Source organism: Microtus pennsylvanicus, chromosome 5 (genome assembly GCF_037038515.1).
Source record: "Microtus pennsylvanicus isolate mMicPen1 chromosome 5, mMicPen1.hap1, whole genome shotgun sequence".
Classification (NCBI taxonomy): domain Eukaryota; kingdom Metazoa; phylum Chordata; class Mammalia; order Rodentia; family Cricetidae; genus Microtus; species Microtus pennsylvanicus.
The window spans coordinates 66,550,530-66,574,694 of record NC_134583.1 but is presented as its reverse complement, the minus strand read 5'-3'; the positions used below and the strand labels follow the sequence as shown (position 1 = coordinate 66,574,694).

The following is a 24,165-nucleotide window of genomic DNA, read 5'->3' as shown; positions in this document are numbered from 1 at the left end:
TAGGCAGAGCCATTCCATCCTCCCTATCCCTCTGGTGATTGCCATCTCTCTGCTGCTCAGCAGTGGCCCAGAATAGTATTGAACTTGCTGGTTGCTAGAGGGGTACAGGCTGGGCCAGTGCCCCCCACCCTCCTGGGGATGGGTGGCTCATCATTAGGGCACATCATCTGGAATGCTGGCTTTCCTACTCTATGCCTTAGTGCTCCGAGCAGCACTGCTGTTGTAGTAATTGTCCAAGTGAGATGATGTAAGCAACTGCTAATCGCCAAGAGGATGCCAACCTCAAAGGCCCCTGCTGCCTACTCCCCGGGCTTCTGGCTGCCTCAGCCTGATGTACATCCCTCCCTGCCAAAGCTAGCTGTCTAAAAAGGCATACTCTGATGGTCTAGACTCCCAGATCCTGTGTGACCAAGCTTAGATTTCTTGGCCTGGTCATCTTCTTGTCATTGGGGTGGGGTGGAGCTGGAAACTAGGCCTGTCAATCATCAGCCATCCCTGAGGCCACAGGCCTAGCCACCAGCATCCTTACTGGTGATTCTTGGTCTGAGGTGAAGGGTCCAGCAGTTGATACTGGGGGTCAAGATGTGGAGAAGGAGATGAAATCAGAGCTGCCCTCTTCCCCGTTCCAAAAAGGGAAAACAGTGAAACCAACTGGAGACAAGAAAGGTGGAGGAGGGAAGGTCGGGAACCGTGGCCTGGAGTGGAGACCTGTTCCGAGCCATCCAGGAGTGCTGTAGGAACGCCCGGGTATTATGTAAGCTAGTTAAGGATAGTTTCATCACCAACAAGCCAGGCCAGCCCATCAAGAGCTAGGCCTGCACACTCTACACACCTTTAGTTATGGCCTGCTCTGCCAGCCTCCCAAGGCTCCAGAGTCCCCACCTACTGTGCAGGCCCCTTGGTCTCTGCTTTTCTGAGCCAGCCTCTGTGTGACACATTTGGCTCCCTTCCTTCAGCACCACTTACCAAGAGAGTTCATGGGCAGGGGTGTCTCCCTTGAGGGCCCATATTCCCCACCCTTCCTTTCCCAATGCCTCTGTGGTTGCCTGCTCTGCCACAGGCAGGAGGGGAATTTAGTTGAATTTAGAAAATATTTTTATTCATGTTATTGAGAAAAATGTACGTTACAAAGAAAAGGAGCATCCATAATCGGGATCCATAACCTGGGTGCGCACAGCTGCTCTGCACACAACGCGTCCTACAGAGAGTATCTGGGGAAACGGGACTCGTGGACTCTAGCAGCACCCAGGGCTTCCCACCTGGCTCACTTCCTTTGCTGAGGTACCTGCCCAGTGGGTCCTTTGCACCCTGGCCCTGGCTACGACCACCAGAAGCTGACTGAGAAACTCAGGTCCAGGGAACGCACATAATGCCAATACTTAGCAGGTATAAAGAGGGTCTCTCCTGGGGACAGGATACAGGACAGGAATGGGGCCTCAGCAAACTTGGGGAACTTGTCTAGGTTGGGGTTCTCCACATCAACCTGTAGAAAGCAAAAAAAAAAAAAATTCACCTGCTGGTCTCTAGGCACAGCAGGCCCCATGCCACCGATTCCCCGTGTGCCCACCTGGCTGGTGTTATGAAGAAGGTGTGTCTGATGAGGGTACACTGCCTCAGACTCTTGCGGGGAATACAGCCGGATGTACTTCCTTCCTAAGACCTGGGAGACAAGAGGCCTGTCAGCTTCGCTGTCCTGCTCACTATAGGCCCACGGTCCCGTCCTTCCAGGCCTTTCTGGTGCCTAATGTCCCGCCGCCTCGTCAACGTTGGCATTCTGAGAGTGCTCCCTTCAGGTACCTTACAGATCAGTGTTCTGCCTGTAGCTAAGCTTCACCAAGCACTGAGTGTGGACCTGGCTATAAATCTCAGAGGAGTTTCCTCTTCATGTGGAGACAAAGTGTTGTTCACATTTACTAAGGTGACAACTGGTAGCCATCCAGGCAGTGGGCTCATGGGCCCTGGCTCTTAGCTGCCATGCAGGGCTGGCTCAGTGCTCTGCAAGCATGCTTTCATGTATTAAGTCTTCTTAGCAAATGAGCCTGTGCTAAGTTCTTAGAGCAATGGGTGTGTGCTCTTTCCCTTGTGACAACCTTTGAGTCGCTGGAACATCACAGTGGCTAAGAGACCTGTCCTGTCAGCCATAATCCACAGGTGCAAGCTAGCAGTGGGGATGAGGGTGGCTGGCAGGTGACAGAGATGGCATAGGGCTGCTAGAATGTGCCAGGCCCTCCTTCCAAGAGCTTTCCTGCCTGGTCCCAGAGAAATCCCACTTGACTGTACCCTTGACTTGGGAGAAGCCCTATTCCAGGGCCTCAGGGCTATTTTTTTGGTTTTTCTGTCTATATCCTTTTCACTTCCCTTTCCTCCCCCACCCCCTTTTGAGATCAGGTCTCCTATAGCTCAGACTGGTCTTGAACTGACTAGGTGGATGAGGATGACCTTGAACCTCCAAGTGCTGGGATTTTGGGTATTTACCACAACAAGCTCCTTACTAAGCCCCTGTCTGGCATCAACTCCTACCTGGACCAGGAAGTTCTGCTGGGGGTCATGATGCAGTGGGGAGATAGTTCCTTTGGGACCAAACCAGGCATTGATAGTGATCTCTTCCTCTTCCCCATTGCCCAGGCAACAGTAATCGGGGATGCTGATGTCCTGTTTCAACTCTGGGATCTGACGGTAGTGGGAAGAAGCAGAAGACAGAGCTAGGTATGCCAGCCAGGACCCAGCTGATACCTGACTGCTTGATACAGTCCTTGATTCATTTTGTTGTTTTTGAGACAGTCTCTCTGCTTCTCATCCTCTTCCCTCAGCCTCATAAGTACAGGTATTGCAGGTATGTGCCATTCTGCTCAGTTTAAGTTCATATTCTAATGAATAAAATCTTAGGATGTAAACAATAGATAAGAATTATAATCTTCATATTTGTTTCTATATCACATAGATTTTTTTTTAGAAACCTGGTATCATTGCTTTATTACCCCCCAAAAATCATTCTGTTTTTTAAGGGTAATGACTTTTTGTTTTGTTTTATTTTGTTTTTGAGACAAGCTCGCTTTATAGCCCTGGATGGCCTGGAACTCACCACATGGATTAGAATGATCTCGAACTCACAGAACTCCACCCCCCTCTGCTGGAGTTAAAGGCCTGAGTCAGCATACCAGGAAAACATTAAGTTAAAAACAATTGAAAACAACCACGGGTTTTGAACTTGTTGGTGCATACCTATAATTCCAGCATTTGGAAGGCTGAGGCAGGAGCATGACAAGTTGGAGGTCAGCCTGGGTAACATAGTGAGACCTTGTTTCAAGAACAAAAAAACAATACCAAAAGTCAAATGCACTTGATATTCATCAGATATCTGGCGGGGATGGCCTTCAAAAGTTACTATCTGGGTTTTGATCCTACTGCATATACTGGCTTTGTGGGAGCCTAGGCTGTTTGGATGTTCACCTTATTAGACCTGGAAGGAGGTGGGAGGTCCTTGGACTCCCCACAGGGCAGGGAACCCGGTCTGCTCTTTGGGCTGATGAGAGAGGGGGAGTTGATTGGGGGAGGGGGAGGGATATGGGAGGCGGTGGCGGGGAAGAGACAGAAATCTTTAATAAATAATTTTTTAAAAAAAGTTACTATCTGTGATTCACAATTCGTATATTTTAAATAAGTTCCTACAAAGACCAGCCAAGTAGGCTGCTTACTAAACTCTGGGACAGTGTTCAGAAAAGAGGGCTTTAGGACCAAGTACAAATGCTTGCCAGTCCCCATGGGACCAAGGCAGGCCCTCAGAAGCCAGTCAGTGGTGAGGAAGGCTTTGGGTCTTATTAGCAAGTGAGCAGAATTGACTTAGCAGTCAACATCCCACTAACAACACAGCCAAGGCTGAAGACGACCTGGTATAATGGGGATAGGACAGACTGCTGGACCTTGGTCCAGACAACGACCTGGTAACCAGAACAAATTTCCAGAGCACTGTGGGCTGACCAGCTGGAAGGGGACATGCTGTGGTCTTAGCTCCCCTCAGAAGGAGCAGTGAGTACCGTCTGCCTCCACGATGCCCTTTGCTTCTGCCCCTACTTTCCCCTCCCCAGCCTCCTCCACCCTCTTTGAACAGTTTTCATTCTGATCTCCCTGGGAGGGGGCATCTCTAACAGTGGTGTGGATTTTTCTTGGCTTCTGGCTTTTCACAGCCCAGGCTTGTGCAACCATGGCACTTGCTTCCTGGCAGGATAAGGCTGAGCAAAGAAACCACCTAAAGGGATATGACTGAGAGGAGATATACAAAGTTTCAGGGATGGCTTCTGCCAGGGAATAATGCCATTGTCACTTCCAGTGTGGCTCAGTGTGCTGGCCTGGCCTCTGGCATGCTCCCCCACTGACACGGACTTCCCATTGTGTATATCAGTCAAGGCCCCAGAGAAGCGGAAGGGCCAGGGCAGGAAAGAAGCCCAAGTCTAATTTCCCCAGGATGAGCCCCTGCCATTGTTTCAGGCCTCGTGACCTGCTCTTCAGGGCCTGTACTGGGTGGGTTACTCCAGGAGGGGCAGGCCTTGTGACCTGCTCTTCAGGGCCTGTACTGGGTGGGTTACTCCAGGAGGGGCAGGCCTTGTGACCTGCTCTTCAGGGCCTGTGCTGGGAAGGGAAGCTGCAGCACCTCTCTGTGCAGTCACGTGCATTGTCTCTCACGGTGCCTAGGATCTCTAGGGAGCCTTCTTGCTCATCAGGGGCCTCCCAAGGACTCCACCATGTCCATTTTAAATCCAGAGTCCTGGGGTGGCCTTCAGGACCTCTACCACCTGGCTCTCTGGCTCTTGTAAATAACCTCCTGACTGGTTGTCTCTGTACTTTGGGGCTGGGGTGCTTCTCAATGGGAACATTCTCCTACCCCATCCCACTCCAGCTCAGCCAAGCTCCTCCTTCAGTCTCTTCATTCTGGGCATCCAGACTTGGTACACTCAATCTCTCAAGCCTGGGGGTTCAACTTGCCTCGCTGCTGCCTATGGTAATGAGAGAGAGCCCTCGCTCCAGACGGCAGCTCCCTGGAAGGAGAGGAGCAGGTGAGGGGTACAGGACAGGAACATGATCTCAGACTTACCTGGTCGAATAGCTGGTGCTGAGCAAGGTACCCAACATCCTTTGCCTGAGCCAGAGGAGGAAAGCAGAGATGACTGTAGGTTAGTTTGTGCTGGGTACCTCTTGATGGCCCTATTGCTTAGTTGGTTGCTGAGCCCCACCGGCCACTGTCCTGTGGAGCCTCCTTCCCCAACCCAGGGCCTGATGTGATCAATGATCTCCCAGGCAGGACAGAGGTGAAGGGCCAGGGGTGCAGCTCTGCCCTTTCAGAATGAGCTACCATGCCGGTTGTGGTGGGGCACGCCAGTAGGATTTGCTGAAGGAGGCAGAGGCAGGAGGATCATGGAATGAGCTACCAGCCCCTGCAGCTTCTCCTTTAAGCGGACAATGCAGGTGTGGCAGGCACACAGCCAAGGGCTGCTGCTTTTTATTAGAAGCTGTTTTAAAAATCATGGTGAGATATACATGATATAAATTTTGCCTTTAAGTTCAGTTGCACCGTCCACCTGTTAAATAGTAACTCCCATATACCTCACTCAGGATGTATTTGTGGATGAACTCGTTGACGGTCATGAGGGTCTGGGACCAATCTTCATCTGTGTACCTTGAACCCACTTCCACAGGGACAGTGCGGCAGCCAGCAACCTCCTGGATGTACTGCAGACTACAAGAGTGGGCATTGGAACCGTCAGCACAGGTGTCAGCAGGCGTCATTGCTACAGACATCTAGGAATGGATTTCTTTGGCTCTCTCATGCTCACAAAACCTCATGAGGCGGAGACCACTGTTGCCCTCGCTCTCCTGACAGAGGTTGCACCATAGAGAGGTGAAGCTACTTGTCCAAGCCCACACAGCCCAACCCTCAGGTTCAACCTCGGCCACATACATTGTATGCTGACAACTTCTGGTGTCCAGGATCCTGCTATCTCTTCACTCTTCTCACCCTGTCACCAAGCTGAGAAACCTTGTGACAAACGGAAGGCAGTATGGGTGTGTGTGTGTGTGTGTGAAGTGCTGGCTCTGAACTCTGATAGCGTGGGGTGAGGCAGGGATCCTTCAGTGAATTTCTTGACCTTCCTGAGTCCCTGCGCCACAACTGTTAAAGGAGGTGATGCCAGCCTGCCTCATTTGGAGCATGGCTGCTATGCTGTGGCTCCTACAGACTCCTCACTGGAGTCTCAGGCCACTTCCTCCACAAACTCAACCCACTCCCTTGAGCTACAGCTGTCTTGCAGAGCGAGTGTCCAGGGTACTGCCTACATGACCCCTGTGGATGCTGAAATCTCAGGACTCTCCAGTCCTCATCGGAAACATCCCAGTGTTTGTGAAGGACCTGAGCATCTCCTGTGTTGAAGCCATGACTACTTGGGCTACCTGCTGTAATGCCAATGCCACGGAAGTGCTGCTTCACTAGGGCAGCTAGGGGATAACGAGAAAACAAGGTGCCCAGGCAGCCCACTTGACACTCACAGCCCCCGCTGTGTTCCTGATTTATAAGGGGCTGCATCTGAGGACAAGACCCATGAACAGGGACAAAAGAGGCAAGTGTACCCTCACTCCCAGACCTATGTTCAGCTGCAGCCACACACCTCTCTCAGGCAGCAATCTCAGGTACCCAGATCCCAGGAGGAGCCATCTCCTGGGTGATTCCAGTCATGGCCTCAAGGCCCTGAGAAGGAAGACCTGTGGGACTTATGAACTCTACGCTAACACCTAACATTTCTGAGCCCACAACTTGGGTTGTAGCAAGAGGCTGCTTGTTCATTTCTTGACTTCCCTGACTCAAAATAATCACTCAGAAACTATATTATTTGCAATACTGTTTGGCCAATAGCTTAAGCATATTTATGGTTATCTCTTACATCTTAAACTAACCCATCTCCATTAATCTGTATATCACCACATGGCTGTGGCTTACCAGGTAAAGTTCCCTCCTGTGTCTGTATTTGGTGGGGCTATATGGCTTCTCCCGATACCACCTTCTTTCTCCCAGCATTCAGTTTAGTTTTCCCAGCCTAGCTCTATTCTGTCCTGTGCAGGCCCAAAACAGTTTCTTTATTAACCAATGGTATTCACAGCATACAGAGGGGAATCCCACATCACTGGGTACTCTCAAGGATGGGCTCAGGGTAAACACATACCAGCGAGCAGCTTAGACCCCTGGAGCTCAGGATACCTCACTTATAGTTTTAGTTAATTTTGAAAAATTCATTACTCCATGCGTGGGAGGCAAGCATGCCACTGTGACACAGGTGGAAGTCAGAAGACAACTTTGTGGTTCTCTCCTTCCACCTGTGTGGGTCCCAGGGCTTGAATTCAAGGCCACTAGGCTTTTACAGCCATCTTGCCAGTCCCAGAGTATCCCACTTTATGGTCTTCATTAATCCTCTGCAATCAATCGAGGGGCTTTTGAAGGGTGATCCGGGGCAGTGACTTATGAGTGGCCAGAAGACACCTTCAGGGAATCCTGGGGACACTTAGATAGGAGGAAGGACCTCAGCTTCCTACAGTGGCCACTCACCTCCACTTCTTCATGCATGGCCAGTGGTCAGCCACACCTTCCAAGATCACAGGCCTCCCAGGGACTAGAAAGTGCTTCCTGAAGTACTGCAGAGTTGGACAGCGAAGCCTGGGCACTGCCCGCTCTAATACCACATCGGGAGCTGAGTTGGCATCACACCTCGTCTTCTGTTTAGAATTCAAACAAAGCAAGATTGGGCAACTGTCTCTGGAAGCTGTATCACTGGCAGGATGTCTTTGGTGTCGTTATAAACAGCAGACATTTCTTTTTTGTTTTGATCCGTGTGGGTTTGTGTGTGCACATGTGTGTGGCAGGGGACAACCTCAGGTGTTACTCTTTCTCCTGCACTATCTACCTTATTGAGATGGGGTTTTCTCCCTGGCCTGGGGCTCACTGATTCAGCTAGGCTGGCTGGCTGGCAAGCCCCTGGGGTCCACCCATCTCAACCTCCCCAGCTCTGGGATGACAAATACATGCCACCATGCCAAGTTGATCCCAAGTGGATCTAGGGATCAAACTCCAGTGCTCCTATATGTGTGGGAAGCTTGACTGAGCTATCTCCCCAGTCCCATGCTTTGTTTTATTTTTGAGATGGGATCTCAATAGCCCTGGCAAGCTTCAAACCCACGGACATCACCTGCCGCTACCTCCCAAGTGCGAGGGGTAGAGAAGTGCACCACTACACTGAGCGCGTTTTGTGCTCACTAGGAAGCCCAGCATGACCTCGAACCCAGAATCCTCTTGCCTCAAATTCCAGAGTGCCTACCACACCCAGCAGTAGATAACATTTCTAAGGTCATTTGCTTTCACCAGCTCAAGGTCCCTTTTTTCTTAGCCAACTCGTAGTCTTAGAGCATGCTGGCAGCAGTAGTCCTGAAGAGTGAGTAGCTCTGCCTTTGCATCCAAGCACTACCCTAGGAATTTCCACACTGCCACCCAATGGCTGCACCATACCTTCCTTATCCATTTCCCTCAAGAAAGCTGAGTGGGTCATTTACTATTGCTGGTGGTGACAACCACATCCACGTGTGGTACCCAGGACCACTGGCTGGCCTGAACTGGCCATTTCTTTGGTACTGTCGCCACGCTCAGCACAGGCCTTCGTACAGCCTCTCACAGAAGCCTCCTCTGCCCTCTTCTAGCAACAGAAGATTCTTCTACAGCCTCTCAGGACTGTAGCTCTGGGGGTGGAGATGGGGATATTCTGTGTACATGTTCAGCAGGTTCATCCAGCACTGTCGGTGCTCTCTTCCAGTAAGGGACTGAGGCACAGAGACCCTGTCTGATCAGACGGGGTGGAGCATGGGAACTGAGCTCAGACAGGCTGACTTAAGGCCTGTGCTCCCTCCTCTGTGGCTATGCATCCCATACCCCACCCCAAAGAGGACCACTTTGGGAAGGACTTGGGACACACTTGGTGGGAAGATGGGGAGGTGCCCTTAGGTCAGAGGGGACATGTTTGTCTCTTGAATTGCAGACTGTCCTGCTCTCCGAAGACTGAAGCAGCACACTACCCCACGGCCCCGCAGATGGCACGGGCATCACATAAGCACTGGCGGCTGGCAGTCCCCGAGGCTATGTGCGTCTCTCTTAATTTGTAACTTATTGTTATTATTGATTCACTTCATGGTTTTTGTTTGTTTTGTTTTTTTGTTTGTTTGTCTGTTTTTTTCTTCACTGTAGACCTTGCTGACTGCAAACTGTCCATCCTGTGCGTCTTCCTCCCAGGCGATCAGATTACAGATGTGTGCCACCATGCCTAGCTTCTCTTCACTGGGTAAACAGAGGCCAGGCCCATTTCATTAATGGCTCTATGTCCTCATGAATGGTTGGCTGTCCAGGCTTTAGCTTTTCCCTACCAACCTCTCCAAGTCCTCAGGTGAAAGGTTCAGCCCTGGCTCTCTTCCTGGCTTGGGGCTCTCATTCCACTGTGGGCACACTCATGTGTTGACATCCGTCATATCTGTCTTATATGTAAATCACACTCAACAGGAAATTCTAAAACTGCAGGAAAGCACTGAGAAACCCATGGGAAACAGTCCAGAATTCCATGGCTGGTATCCAGCACAGCCCTGACAATTTATAGAAGTAGACACCGAAGCCCAAAGGAGATGGTTTCTGGCTTACCCAGCAGAAGCCGGGTGAAGTCTGTAAACCATGCTCCAGGTCTGGAAGGAACTCTGGGATACTTAAACAGCAGGCCAACCTCCATGCGGATTGGAGGGGCAGAACACACCTCAGTTGGCTGGCTGAGGTATCTTTCCAGACTAGGTGAGAAAACATGCTGGAAGCAATCTCCCGGAGGCTGCAGCAGCCTAGCTCTGCCTCGTTCCTGTGAGCTGCCTCTCAGAGTAACGAAGCTGCCACCTCCCCTCTTAAAAGGCACTGCCTTTGCAGAGACTTATGGGTCCAGCTGTTCATTCCCCAAATCAACACAACACCCTTTTTAGCAGAGAGGCTGTCTGTGAGAGGCTGTACCCAGGGAGAGGATTGGATTCTTCTAGAAGATGGGTTGGTCTGCTGAACGGTTCAGCATGGACAATGCCTGACTACCCATACATACCTTAGTAACAGGCTCGTCCTGGTGGGGGCCACAGGCAGGCTGCTTTCTTGGGAGCAGGTGTGTCTGGAGGACGGTGACAACTTTGAGAAGGATGTTTCCAAGGATGGCTGCCCCCATCAACAGGCCCATGTCACACACCCGCAATGCTTCAGCCACTGCAGTGGCCTTCTGTGGAGCCCGGCACAGGCACAGGGCCTTCAGGAGGCAGCCGAAGGAGTACACCCGGCGCCATTCCTTGTCCACATCTTGCCAGGGCCCAGTGTTGAGCTTCTCCCAGGAGTAGTCCAGGATGGCCTCGCTGGCCTGCAGGCACTCCTGCCAACGTCCTGCATAGAACAACCCCACAGCTTGCTGTAGCAGCATGGTCAGGCTCCTGCCCACCTTCTCACTGAGCTCCAGCTTCAGCTCCTCCTCTGTGTCAGGCAGGAGTACCCTGAGGTCCTTCCAGAGGGTGCTAGGCCCTACCAAGGGCTCTGTAGGACCCTTAGTGTCCTCTGACATGGTCAGCACCTGAGAGAAACAAGACAGGAAAATCAAAGACCACACACAACCCTTATGGCCCATACCAGAGCTTTTAAACAAAGTCTTTGCTGCTTGCTGGCTGCCTCACTGGTGCAGGGCCGTCTTTTGGGGTCTCTGCTCTACTTTCAGGGCCTTGCACATTGCCTGGCTCTCAGTGCACACTCAACAGATGTCTGTTCAGGGAGAGATGTGTGCTGTCCTCATCTGGAATGACCCCAACACTCCTTCTCTCTTGATGAACTCCTGCCCAATCCTGCAGGCCCAGCCTACATCATCTATGTGGACTCTGAGGACACTCTTCAGTAGTGTTTGAGTTCCGACAGTTGGGCTCTTCCCACCACACCTGTCCCAAAGGACATTTACAGGCATGTTTGTGTGGTTTGCCTCTCCAACTCTGGGCTGTGGCACATCCCACGTTGGTTTCCCTAAAGCCTAAAGCTAAGTCTCAATACAGATACAGAAGGAAGCGCTCTGTTTAAGTGTTCCCAAAGAACTGTGTGTTGAAGGTAGTGGAGACATGCCCATAAAGTTGGACACATTTAGACCCCAGCCTTGTTTCTTGGTCCATAAAGTAAAGAGGCAACCTCTGCCTCATGCCCCCATGATGATGCATTGAGCTGCCACAGGTCCAAAGTAACACGGCCATGCAGCCCTGGATTGAAACCTCTAAAACTGTGAGCTCACACAAATCTTCTTTTTAATTTATCCTAGGTATCTGTTACAGAAACGGAAAGCTAACAAACACACAACAACCTAAGCAGAAAGAAAATAGCACTGGCAGCTTGGTGGCTTAGCCTGAGTGTCATGTGTACATGACAGTCACTGTGCTAACAACAACAGGAGCTGCAGCTCAGACAACCATGGCTACCTGCCCTTCTCTCTGTTCTTAGCACTATCCCAACAGCTCTGTCATCTGCTACGGGTTAGATGTGATTTATCCCTAAACTTTCATAGGCTTGGAATTTGGTCCTCAATAGGGGACATTTAAGAGATGGGCTCAGAAAGAGGTGATTAGGTCATTAAGGGTACCACTGTGGGAGGGTATCAATACCGACCTTACAAGAGTGGGCTAGTTTCTCTGACGGTGGTTGAGGGTGGTTGGTATAAAGTGAGGGCACCCTCATCTAGCTTCTTGGCATGTGTCAGTGCCCCCTCCCACTTCTCTACCTAATGTGCAATACAGCTTGGTGGCCGGTGGCCCTCATCAGATGTCTGTAGCCAGCTGTTGGGACTCTACAGCTGTCAGAATTGTGAGCCAAGGAAACTTCTCTTCATACGTCTCCCAACACATGTCAGACAATCTGTTCTAGCAACCTCAGATAGAACAGGACATCCTCTGCTTCCCATCATGGTGAGTGATGAGGAACACTGGGTTTCTGGCAGAGATGTAGAAGGTCAAATATGAAACATCAGGCTTTGCTGTCCACATGGTCACAGTTGACACTACTGTCACGAACCAGAATAAACAAATAGGGGTGGGTGTGTTCCAATAAAGCTTTATTTATAAAAACAGAGGGTACCAAATGGTAGTCTACTAACTCCTACTCTTTGTGTACTGGAGTTTACCTCTGGGTTTCATCCCTGGCATGAGATAAAAGAAAAGAATGAAAAGGAAAAGATTCCTTCCCACCACCCCATTTTGAGACAAAGTCTCTTTGTGTAGTCCTGGCTGTTGTGGAACTGTGAGCTGTATTGTGGAACTATGTAGCCCAAGCTGACCAGTTCAGAGATCCACGTGTCTCTGCCTGTGCCACCATCGACAGGTAGAAAAGATAACCTTCCTCTTCTTCCTGGCTACTGTGACAGAAGCAAGTGCTACTGGAATATGTGCAGTGACTGATGTCTGGTCATAGATACCTCCCATAGGTACCCTAGAAGGTGGAAGTGGAATGTTCTCAGGCTCTAGGGAATAAAAGTCCCAGGAAGCAGGAAGCTGTCATATGGAAAAGGGAATTGTGGGAAGACCACTGAGCTAGCCTGGACGGTCCACATGGAAAAGGCATGAGCAAAATATAAGCATATTTAGCTTACAAATTAGTCTGCGCTGACGGACAGGTAACAGTCCCTACAGATGTTCATATCCTTCCTTCAAATGGTGATTATGTCACCTAATAGAGCAAAAGGGCCTCTGCAGGTGTGACAGAATGGGACCTGAGATGGAAGATTACCCTGGATTATCTGGATGGGCTCATGTATTTTATTATAAGGATTGCTTTGGGCTAAGGTCAGAGTTGGAAGTCACGTGACTTCAGAAGAATGGTCAAAGAAAGGCGAAGTGGCTGGCTTTGGTGACTAGTTAATGGGCCACAAGCTGGGAGGAATTCAGAGCAACTTTCAGAAGCTGAGAAAAATCAAAGAAATTGATTCTGTCCTGAGGCTTTTTTGAAAAGAAGGCAGCCCCACTGAGCCCTCGATTTCAGTCCAGCAAGATTTTAAGTCCACAGATCTGCAAGGGCAGCAAGCCTGCTGCCTACAGCCAGTGCTTATGGTAGCCTACTTCAGCAGCATGAGAAAAAGAAACCAGTGGGGCTGGAAAGTGACAAACACACGAGCCTGTAGCTCACACCATTAGTGACTCTACTGACCACTCAGCTAGTATGTGTTGGCTCATGCCACCATGTTGGCCACGGGCAAAGAGATGAAGTGAGCCTATAGCTAACAGAGAATGAGGAGCAAGAGACTCCATGTCCAGTAGCTGCCTGTCCCCATATGGAATCCGGACAACAGAACCTGGGGGGCATAGGCCCCTGTCCAGTTGAGTCTTTGCACCGGACCATAGCCTTATAAGGGTTTCTGACAGAGGGCCTGGCCATGCCAATGTACACACACCCACTCAGAGCAACAGTCCTAAGTGTGCATTGTTTAAGCCACTGAATTTACAGTCCGCCAAGCAATGTCACACCTCCCACTCGCTATCTTAACTTCAGGGACACCTGGGGTTCCTATTGTGCCCAATAAGGGAATTCCTGTTGCTTAAGCTGAGTTCCACAGACTGGGTAATTTGGAAGGAATAAAAGTTTAACTAGCTCCTGGTTCTGAACACTGAGAAGTCCAAGGGTACCTTCCAAGGACCTTCTTTCTAGCATGGGCTTTGTAGGCTTTGAACCCAGCTGTTGGCCACAGAACCCGTGACTGTACGGATGAGGAAACTGAGTCACACTTTCAAGTGATGTGGCTTGCTGGAGTGATGAAGCTGGGGAGCCGAGTTCATTACCAAAAACTTCTCTATGGAATTCTTCCTCTCATATACAGATTGTGACAAATCTGTTCCATCACATGGAGTAAGGCTATTCCCATACTCCTTACCTAAGACAAAAGAAATCTCATGGCTTTGCTGTTTTTTTTTTTTATTTCTTCTGTATCTGGACTCCTAATTTCTCAAGCACAGCATGCCCCTTCTATGAGGCCAGTAGAGGAACCTCTCCTCTCTCCACAGTCTCACCAGACTGCCAGAGATCAGCTGAAACATACTCTTTCCTGGGTTCTACCCTGAGGCTTCCTGATCCCCTCAGACCCTTCTTTCTTTTCTTTCCTTCCACCCAGGGACAAGCACTAGCGGTTCTTTGTCAAAAGGCAGATATATTATTCTTTGTTCATTTATCAACATAACTGGACCTGGTGGCAAAGGCTGGCTCCCATGCCACCAGGTTGCTGGTTGCTGCTTCACTTTTTTTTTTTTTTAAAAAAAAAGCTTTATTTACTCATTAAGTACAGTGTTCTGCCTGCATCTGCCTGGCCAGAAAAGGGCACCAGATCTCACCATAGATGGTTGTGAGGCACCATGGGATTGCTGGGAATTGAACTCAAGACCTCTGAAAGATATAATACTTGAGGTTCTAGCTAGAGCAATAAGACAACAAAAGGAGATCAACAAGATACAAATTGGAAAAGAAGTCAAACTCTCACTATTTGCTGATGATATGATAGTTTACATAAGTGACCCCAAAAATTCTACCAAGGAACTTCTACAACTCATAAACACTTTCAGTAATGTAGCAGGATACAAAATTAACTAAAAAAAAAAAAATCAGTAGCCCTCCTTTCCACAGATGATAAAGGGGCTGAGAAAGAAATCAGAAAAACATAAAACATCACCCTTCACAATAGCCATAAATAGCATAAAATATCCAGAGTAACTCTAACCAAACAAGTGGAAGACCTGTATAACAAGAACTTTAAATCTTTGAAGAAAGAAATTGAAGAAGACACCAAAAAATGGAAAGATCTCCTCCCATGTTCTTGGGTAGGCAGAATTAACATAGCAAAAATGGCAATCTTACCAAAAGCAATCTACAGATTCAATGCAATGCCCAGCAAAATTCTTCACAGACCTTGAAAGAACAGTAGTCAACTTCATATGGAAAAGCAAAAAACCAAGGATAGTCAAACAATCCTGTACAATAAAGTAACTTCTGGAGGCACCACCATCTCTGACTTCAATCTCTACTATAGAGGCACAGTACTGAAAACAGCCTGGTATTGGCATAAGAACAGACAGGAGGACCAATGGAACTGAATCAAAGACCCAGATATTAATCCACACACTTACAAACACCTGATTTTTGACAAAGAAGCAAAAAAAAAAAGTAAAAAGAAAGCATATTCAACAAATGTTGCTGGCATAACTAGATATCAACATGTAGAAGAATAAAAATAGATCCATATCTATCACCAAGCATAAAACTCAAGTCCAAATCGTTCAAAGACCTCAACATAAAGCCAGCCACACTGAACCTCAAAGAAGAGAAAACAGGAAGTACACTTGAACGCATTGGCACAGGAGACCACTTCCTAAATATAATATAAATATACTGTCAGCAGCACAGACACTGAGAAAAACAATTAATAAATCGGACCTCCTGAAACTGAGAAGCTTCTGTAAAGTAAAGGACACGGTCAACAATACAAAACGACAGCCTACAGAATGGGAAAAGATCTTCACCAATCCCACATCAGACAGAGGTCTGATCTCCAAAATATACAAAGAACTCAAGAAACTGCTCATCAAAAGAACAAATAATCCAATAAAATAAATGGGGTACAGACCTAAACAGAGAACTCTCAATAGAGGAATCTAAAATTGTTGAAATGCTCAACATCCTTAGCCATTAGAGAAATGCAAATCAAAACAACTCTAAGATTCCATCCTATACCTGTAAGAATGGCCAAGATCAAATACATTGATGATAACTTACGCTGGAGAGGTTGTGGGGTAAAGGGAACACTTCTGCATTGCTGGTGGGAATACAACCTAGTACAGCCCCTTTGGATATCAGTATGGTGATTTCTCAGAAAATTAGAAAACAACCTTCCTCAAGACCTAGTGGGTAAATACCCAAAGGATGCTCAGGCATACCACAAGGACATGTGCTCAACTACGTTCATAGCAGCATTGTTTGTCATAGCCAGAACCTGAAAACAACCTAAATGCCCCTCGACCAAAGTACGGATAAGGAACATGTGGTACATTTATATAATGGAGTACTACACAGTAGAAAAAAAGTAATGATATCTTGAAAATTGTGGGCAAATGGATAGATCTAGAAAACATCATATTGAGTGAAGTAACCCAGATTCAGAAAGACAAATATCATATGTACTCACTCATAAGTGGCTTTTAGACATAAAGTAAAGAAAAACCAGCCTACAATCCACTATCCCAGAGAACCTAGACAGTGAGGACCCTAAGAGAGATACATAGATGTAACCTACATGGTAAGTAGAAAAGGACAAGAGCTCCTGAGTAAATAGGGAGCATGGGGATCATGGAAGAGAGTAGAAGGGGAAGGGAGAGGAAGGGAGGGGAGTGGAGAAAAATATATCGCTCAATAAAAACAATTTTTTAAAAAGGGCTTTGAAAGAGCAGCCAGTGCTCTTAACCTCTGAGCCATCTCTGTAGCCCACTTCTTCACTCTTAATTCCAGGGACGAACAATATTTCACTCCACAGCCCATAGGTAGCATCTTGGTCATCAGAAATGCCTTCCCCTCCTGGCCCCAGCCCCTGTTCCCACTAAGGAAAGACACAGTCCTCCAGATGCTGGACAACTTATCTACTTTACCTGGCAGAGGCATACCACCCCACCCTGGGCCCCAAGACTACACAGAATTATTCTCCTGACCCCGACGGTCACTAAACTAGAAAACTTCCTATCCTGGACACACCTCTCCTGTCTTAAAAAGCCTGCCTATCACACAGAACAGCCCTAGCAGGACCCATAACACTACAACTCTGAAGCACAATTAACAAAAACTCAGAGAGAGAAAGTGGGGTTCAACCTCAGTCCAGGAATTTTAGGATGAGACTGAGAAAGAGTGGTCTCCTCCCATTTTATAATCCTCTCTAGGGCTGAGATTAAAGGCATGAACCACTGGGATTAAAGACTGCACTACCTGGTTTCTATGGCGACTTGTGTGGTTACTGAGATTTGTGTGTGTGTTGTTACCATTCCCCGGCCTGTATGGCTGACCAGTGGTGTTGTTTAATTCTCTGTGCTTCAGGCAAGTTTATTTATTAAAATACAAATTAAATGTGACTACACAACTCACTAGGCTCCCTTCCATCCCAGAACTGACCCCAACACTCACTCTCTTCCAATCTGTGCTAGTTGGGGTTTTCAGGAGAAACAGAACGGGCAGAATGAATGTATATGGGATTTATTGGAGTGACTTACAGCCTGGGGTCTGGCTAGTCCAACAATGCAATGGCTGTCTACCAACAGAAAGGCGGGGGGAAAAAGGGGACTTATTAGGATGACTTACAGGCTGTGGTCCTGATAGTTCAATAATGGGGGGCTATGAACGGAAAATCCAAGAATCCAGTAGTTGTTCAATCCACAGGACTGGATGACTCAATTGGTCTTCAGTATCTGCAAGAATCCCAAAGAAGTAGGCTCTAAGGCCAGTGAAGAAAGGAGAACAAGCAAAGGACAAAAGCTTCCAGTAGAAGGTGAGGCCCAGATTAGACCTGGATTAAAGGTGTGGGTTTCCTATCTCAAAGATCCAGATAACAAGTAGGTCTTCTCTCTTCAAATTAAGCAGAAATCCTTCACAGGTGTGCCCTCCATTTTTGGATTTTAGTTAATTCCAGATGTAGTCAAGTTGACAACCAAGAACAGCCATCACACTGGGGAAAACAAAATTTTGACTTCAGATGGTATCTTAGTTAGGGTTTCTATTGCAGTGAATAGACACTATGACCATAGCAATTCTTACAAAACAAAACAAAAACCATTTAACTGGGGAAACCTTACCGTTTCAGAGGTTTAGTCCATTGTCGTCATAGTGGGAAGGATGGTGATGAGAAGGAACACATGGTACTGGAGAGATATCTGACCATCTGTGTTGGTTTGAATAAGATTAGCCCACATAGGCTCATATATTTGATCGCTTAAGGAGTGGCATTAGGAGGTGTGGCCTTGTTGGGATTAGCAGGCAGAAGGAAGCACCGGGCCTTTGGGGCATTTGAGACTCCAAATCCCACTCCCCAGTGACACACTTCCTCCAACAAGGTCACACCTACTCCAACAAAGCTATACCTCCTAATGCCGTTCCCTGCACACTCAAATACATGAGCCTATGAGGACCAATCTTATTTAAACCATCACAGGTGATTATAGCTAATGGCAAGGACTTCTCTCCAAAGGCTACCCTGGAGGTGAAGGCTGTTGACATCTTTGTCCTCATTCATACCGTGGATCCATGGGGAGTCTTGTGTTCTCTTTCCTCAGAAAAATCAAGCCAGGTGAACCCCAACCAAACCTTTGGACCCCAAGGTTCCCTTTCTTAAAATGCTTGCCCTCATAAACCGTAGCCGTGAAAATGCTCTCTAAAATTCTGCTTGGAAGAGACTGTTGGATATGCTTGAGGGTAAGGCAAGTTACATAGCTGGGCATAGGCTTAACCAAAATCCATTTAACCAATGACTCCGTGTCTAAATCCTGTCTTTGGGCCTTGCCTGTACAAACTGTGGGTAGAGCTGACTGTGTGGGCCTCCATCCTAACCGCAGTAGGCTAATCTCCAACTCAAAAGTCTCTGATGATGCCTATGTTACATGCCCCAAGGAAGACCTCTGATCTAGCTACCCCTCAATTACTCCATGTGCTAAACTGTATACTTAGTTCCTGATCTTATAGTCATCCCTGGGAATGAAATAAAAGACCAGTCCACCCCTATCTAAACCAAAAGGGATTCCATATCACTTGTAGTCCTATTGGGGGTAACAATGGCAGGGGTTGTGGCCCTGTGGGGAATGACCACCGGACTCCAACAAGTACAACATAGCCAACTTGCTCAACAAATCAAAGCTGATCTTACACTGGTACAAGACAGCATTAAAAACTCCAGACTCAGTTGGACCCAGCAGTCATGATGCTACAAAACAGAGTGGGATCCGATCTCATTATAGTAGAGAAAAGGGAAATCTGTGCTATGTTAGGGGAAGAATGTTGCTTCTACCTAAATTTATCAGATGTCTAAGGGAGGATGCCAGACAGCTAAAAGAAAGAACAGATTCATGAGTCAGATGCCCACATCAAGCCGGGCAGGCTTCTGGGGTACTTGGAGAACACGGAGAACCCCCTGCATTGCCCCACATCCTGACAGTTTCAGCTCTAATCTTCTGTCCTTTGTTCTCTCTAATCTGTTGTAGCAAAGAGCAGAAGCCCTCACCTCCTCAGTCACTGCTCCACTCTTCCTAACCAAAGCTGCTACCTCAGAGCCCTGGAACCAGATGAGCCCAAAGAGCCAATACATGGGCTTGAGGAACATATACCTAAAGTCAAAGACCCTGAAAACCCCCGCGTTTTCTCCCTACCCCTTTACAATGACCCACCTCAGCATGAAGCAGTGAAGAAAGAGATGATGCCCCTGGACCGCACATTAGGGCTTAGAATGATGGAATGCCTTGGATGTAAAACAGGATTCCTACAGGATGCAGACAACCTGACTCAGCTGTTGTGTCAGGATCTCCAGAGCAGTTGCCCTCAACTTTCCTAATGCTGCGACCCTTTAATAGAGGTCCTTATGCTGTGGTGACCCCCAACCATGAAATTATGTTCATTGCTACTTTATAACTGTAATTTTGCTATTGTTATGAAGTGCAATGTTACTATCTGATATGTAGGATATCTATCTGTGACCCTTGTGAAAGGGTAGTTCAACCCCCAAATCAGTTACAACCCACAGGCTGAGAATTGCTGTTCTAGAGGAACGGAACTGATAAAATGACGTGTGTGTGTGTGTGCGTGCGTGCGTGCGTGCGTGTGTGTGTGTGTGTGTGTGATTTATTGATTTATTAGAGTGTGGCTTACAGACTATGATCCAGCTAGTCCAACAATGACTGTCTACCAACAGAAAGTTTGAGAATCCAGTAATTGTTCAGTCCCATGAGGCTAGATGTATGTCTTAGCTGGTCTTCAGTAATGCGGGAATTCTGAAGAAATAGGCTCTAGTGCCAGTGAAAGAATAGAACTGACATCAAAAGTAAGGGCAAGCGGGCAAAGAGCAAAAGCTTCCTTCTTCCATGTCCTTTATATGGGCCGCCGGCTGGTGTGGTCCGGATTAAAGACGGTCTTTCCACTTCAAATGCTTTAATTAAGAAAATCCCTCAGAAGTATACCCAGGCTGTTGGGGTTGAATTAATACCAGATGTGGCTGAACTGATAACAAAGAACAGTCATCACAGCCCAGACAGGAATGTTCCAAAGAGAGCCTGTCTCCCAAGATAATCTTGCTTAAAACAAGAGAATTCCAGGAAACAGGGACAGAAACCCACATGGCCTACAACTGCAACAATTTCTTCATTCCTAAGCCCAGCACCCCAGCATTTTCTCTTACAGGCACCCCCTTTCTCACGGCAGATTGTCTGTCCTTCACTGTCTGAAATAAACACTCCGGTCTGTTGACATCAGATGCTGGGTTCTCTCTCCTTGTCTCTTTATGCTGCGTCAGAAGTTTACAATTTCTATACCCCGACTTTCAAAGGCCTTGAGAAGGACCCCATGCTGTAGACTATGTGAAAGAGCATTCTGGGAGACAGCCTCACATTGGCTGTAGTAAATCATCCTCTCTCATGATCACATGAGCTAGCCCTAGTAATTAAAAGCAATTTAAATGACACCTATTAATTTGTGTGTGTGTGTGTGTGTGCGCGCACACACACACACATGTGCTATGGTGAACTTGTACCATGGTGTATGTGTGGAGACCAGGGGATAACTTCAGGACTGGTTTTCTCCTTCTACCATGTGGGGCCTGGGAGTTGAGTTCAAGTTGTCAAGCCTACAGCAAGTGTGTTCCCTCGCTGAGCCCCATCTTAGGAATGCTGTTTGTTGGAATGCAGTCTTCAGAGATGTCTAATACAGCTGACGTTAACAGTCTTCCAGATGTGGGCATTTCAGTTAGGTAAGTTTCTGTCCCGTAATAGCTGTCAGTGGCTACTTTAAGTGGCTTCTGACAGGTCTACTGATGGATGTTAGACATCAGTTACCCACGGGGTCTTATGTTGGCAGTGTGGGGAAATTCCATGGTGAGTGGAATGTTGGCCTCAGCGGGCTCATGGCTGCCTCCACAGCCTTTCCCGGATCCTAGTTGGCCCTTTTAAACAGTCACTGTCCTTGTATTACACAACAGACATCCAGCCACAGAGTAAAAACAACAGACCGCCATGCTCCTGTGTTCTCAGTCTGCCTGTTTAGTCTGCCTTTACGAGAGCACTGTATCAACCAATGGTACTTGTGCTGGGTTTCCCGCGTAAACAACTTTTATAACCAAAGTGAATGCACAGCTATAATCTTTTTTTTTTTCTTTCTTTTTTTTTTTGGTTTTTCGAGACAGGGTTTCTCTGTAGCTTTGGAGCCTGTCCTGGAACTAGCTCTGTAGACCAGGCTGGTCTCGAACTCACAGAGATCCGCCTGCCTCTGCCTCCTGAGTGCTGGGATTAAAGGCATGTGCCACCACCGCCCGGCCACAGCTATAATCTTAACTCGTGTACTCCTCCATGTTTCTGACCCAGACAACAGAATTGAATTATTAGCTAAAAGCAGTAATTTACAGAAATTCAAAGTGAATTTCTAAACTCTACCATTGAAGTTGAAAGCAACATTTATGAATTTTGGTTGATAAACAACGAGGGGCATTGTTTGAGTCAGTTGGAGCCAGTCAGTGACATAACCCCTTTGTAACAGTCTGTTAAAGATGTCTAAAAAGCATCCCATTCTTTTCCCATGTGATGTTTTCTGTGTTGTTCAATGCTACAAGAATTTTGTCTACATTGTGGTCCAATGTCCAATGGAATAATTGTCTTTCTCTATGGTCTCAAGCCCAGGCTTCAAGTCAATGCTCCAGTGCTTGCATGCTTGCCCAAACCCTGATCTGAGACAGGACCAGCCTGAGTGGCTCTGATTTGGCTGTAAGTATGCACTAACTTCCTATAACCTCTCAAGAAGCTGCCTCTGAGAAAAGGCTATATTAACTAAATGGTGTATAAACCAGTCTTTCATATTGTACCTAAATTTTAAGTCTTAAAAAAAAATGGCTCCCCAGAATACCATAAGAGTTTATTGTGATTTGGGTAAATAACCTTCTAATAATCAGGTATAGATGAGCTAACTATGGAATCTGCCATCTAAATTAGGATGCTATAAATTTAAGTGCCCAGATATAGTCTGCGATCATTCCTGGTAAAATGACCCCTTTACTTATCGAAACACAGGCCACATGTATTAGTCTCAATGGCCTCAGTTGCTCACATTACACGTTTCTCTTCCCCAAATGTAACAGGTATAGGCCTTAAGGATGTCTTGCTGGCCATAGCAGGCTTTGTGTTTTGCTCTTGAAGGTGGTGGCAGCTCTTAATGTACGTCTGAAGACATGTGCCCTTGCTGGCAAAGCGGCCGTCAGGTGCTCCATGGCCACCTGTCAGGTCAAGGCACCGCTTTCAGATAAAGGTCCATTGCTGGCTGTAGAAAACAGCTTTTCTTTGGGACTCTAATCTAAAAGGTCTTTAAAGGCTTGTTTTTGGTGTAGAAACCCGAGTGATTCTGTTGGGCTCGTAAGTGAACCAACCTAGCAGGAGTTAAGGTCTCCTGCTGCTCACACCAAGAACAAAGGAGCCGACAACAGGCCGGCTGCACTCTTCACAGAAACCAGTCTTGATTGCTGTGAGAACACAGAAAAAGCGGGCTGCTGGAGGCCTTAGCGTGAACAAACTTGTAGGAAAACACGCTCTCAAAGCACCGGCCAAAACCCGCTGCTCACGCCTCCCTGCTCAGTTGGGAGGACTGCTAAGTGATCTAGGCAGAGGACGCTCTGTCCCAGGAAGTCTCTGGTCGGCCGCGCGGGCCTCTGCTACCTTTTGGGGGACAGCAGGGTTTGGGCGGTTACAGGGAGGAGGTTGGACACAGGCCCTTTTCCATCAGTGGCCAAAGCCACACTTTCCTGACAGACGACCCAGGCAGGTCGCGCGGTCCATCCAGCCACTCGGCCTGTCCCCACACTTGAAACTAATCAAAGCCACACCGGGAAGAGTTAGATGAATGTGGAGGGAAACATCACAATGACTCGGACGCACGACAGTACAGTCACCGAAGCAGTTCCGCGTGCAAGCGCCATCTGATACCCCTAGAAGCTTACGTAATGCGCTGACACTTTGCCCAATCCATTGGTCGCTAGCAACCAGCTACAACCCGTAGCTTCTCCAGCGGCTCCCAGTCCTCCCAAAGCGCCTGCGCGAAGCCGTCCCACCGCCCGCCCGCTCTGGAGCTTGAGCGTGGCGCCTGCTGCCAGCGCTCTGCGGAGCTTCAACTAACCTCTCTGATTCTTGGACGGGGCTGTGTTTCTCATCGCTGGCATCGACTGGTTCCGCCGGGGCGAAGATTCCACTGCCGGCTTTCTCGTCCTCACTAACTACACCGGGGAGCATCGATCATTCCCTACTCGGCTGATCGCGACGAGAGCCTAGAGGAGCGCCGAGCGATCGATGTCCAGCCCCGCCCTCTTCGGGTCAAAGACTGGCGGCCTGAGCTCTTTTTTCCGGGTTGTGCCTTGTCAAACAGTTTCTCATCCACGATTTTACCTAATCCTTCCAACTCAGATGACTAGTTCTCCCTATTTTACATTGTAGGAAACCGAGGTGAAAGAGAATTGGCCACAAAGTTTTGAAAGTCACATGTATAATTTGAACCCCCAAGTACGGCAGCTAGAGCTGGTTCTGGTGAGGCGGCCTCGGATTTCCGTGCAGAGACGGGCAGGTGCAGAAGGCTTGGGAATCACCGCGAGTTTTGTGTTTTGAGCATTCTTTCCCGGTGGGTTCCAGAGGTGCTGGGTTTGCAGCAGCAGCTGATGCCCTGTAAAGCTCCGCTAGCCTTGGGTTTGGAGTGTAGTCAGAAAAGCGTGGGGGAATTTATTTATTGCTCAGCAGGGACGAGCTGGTGAGGCACCCCTCGGTTTTCATCCTCTCAACAATCCTAAGTAGCGATGAGGAAGGGGTGTG

The 24,165-nt window shown here is 48.0% G+C and overlaps 1 protein-coding gene across 5 annotated transcripts; it reads right to left on the bottom strand.

Moving 5' to 3' along the window:
• Positions 1-1,072: 1,072 nt before the first annotated feature.
• Positions 1,073-23,673, bottom strand: Kdm8 (lysine demethylase 8). Of its 5 annotated transcripts, XM_075972136.1 has the most exons (11): positions 23,483-23,635; positions 19,507-19,598; positions 17,640-17,798; positions 17,435-17,541; positions 10,152-10,661; positions 7,589-7,755; positions 5,599-5,731; positions 5,090-5,134; positions 2,521-2,670; positions 1,568-1,660; positions 1,073-1,483 (listed from the first exon to the last, which is right to left on the bottom strand). In XM_075972136.1, the coding sequence occupies exons 5-11, from the start codon at positions 10,650-10,652 to the stop codon at positions 1,319-1,321; spliced, it is 1,254 nt and encodes a 417-aa protein (XP_075828251.1). In that variant the 5' UTR covers positions 10,653-10,661; positions 17,435-17,541; positions 17,640-17,798; positions 19,507-19,598; positions 23,483-23,635; the 3' UTR covers positions 1,073-1,318. The 5 variants fall into 5 exon arrangements, with proteins under 5 accessions (XP_075828251.1, XP_075828250.1, XP_075828249.1 ...); XM_075972135.1 differs by lacking the exon at positions 19,507-19,598; XM_075972134.1 differs by lacking the exons at positions 17,640-17,798; positions 19,507-19,598 and having other exon boundaries at positions 23,483-23,673.
• Between the last annotated feature and the right edge of the window lie 492 nt (positions 23,674-24,165).

Excerpts from the sequence above, each read along its gene's own strand:
- Kdm8 (XM_075972134.1), bottom strand. The coding sequence starts at position 10,652 with ATGTCAGAGGACACTAAGGGTCCTACAGAGCCCTTGGTAGGGCCTAGC. Across the intron at positions 5,135-5,598 it reads ACAAATACATCCTGAGTGAG|GCAAAGGATGTTGGGTACCT; the intron begins GTATATGGGAGT and ends CCTCTGGCTCAG. Across the intron at positions 2,671-5,089 it reads AGCACCAGCTATTCGACCAG|ATCCCAGAGTTGAAACAGGA; the intron begins GTAAGTCTGAGA and ends CACTACCGTCAG.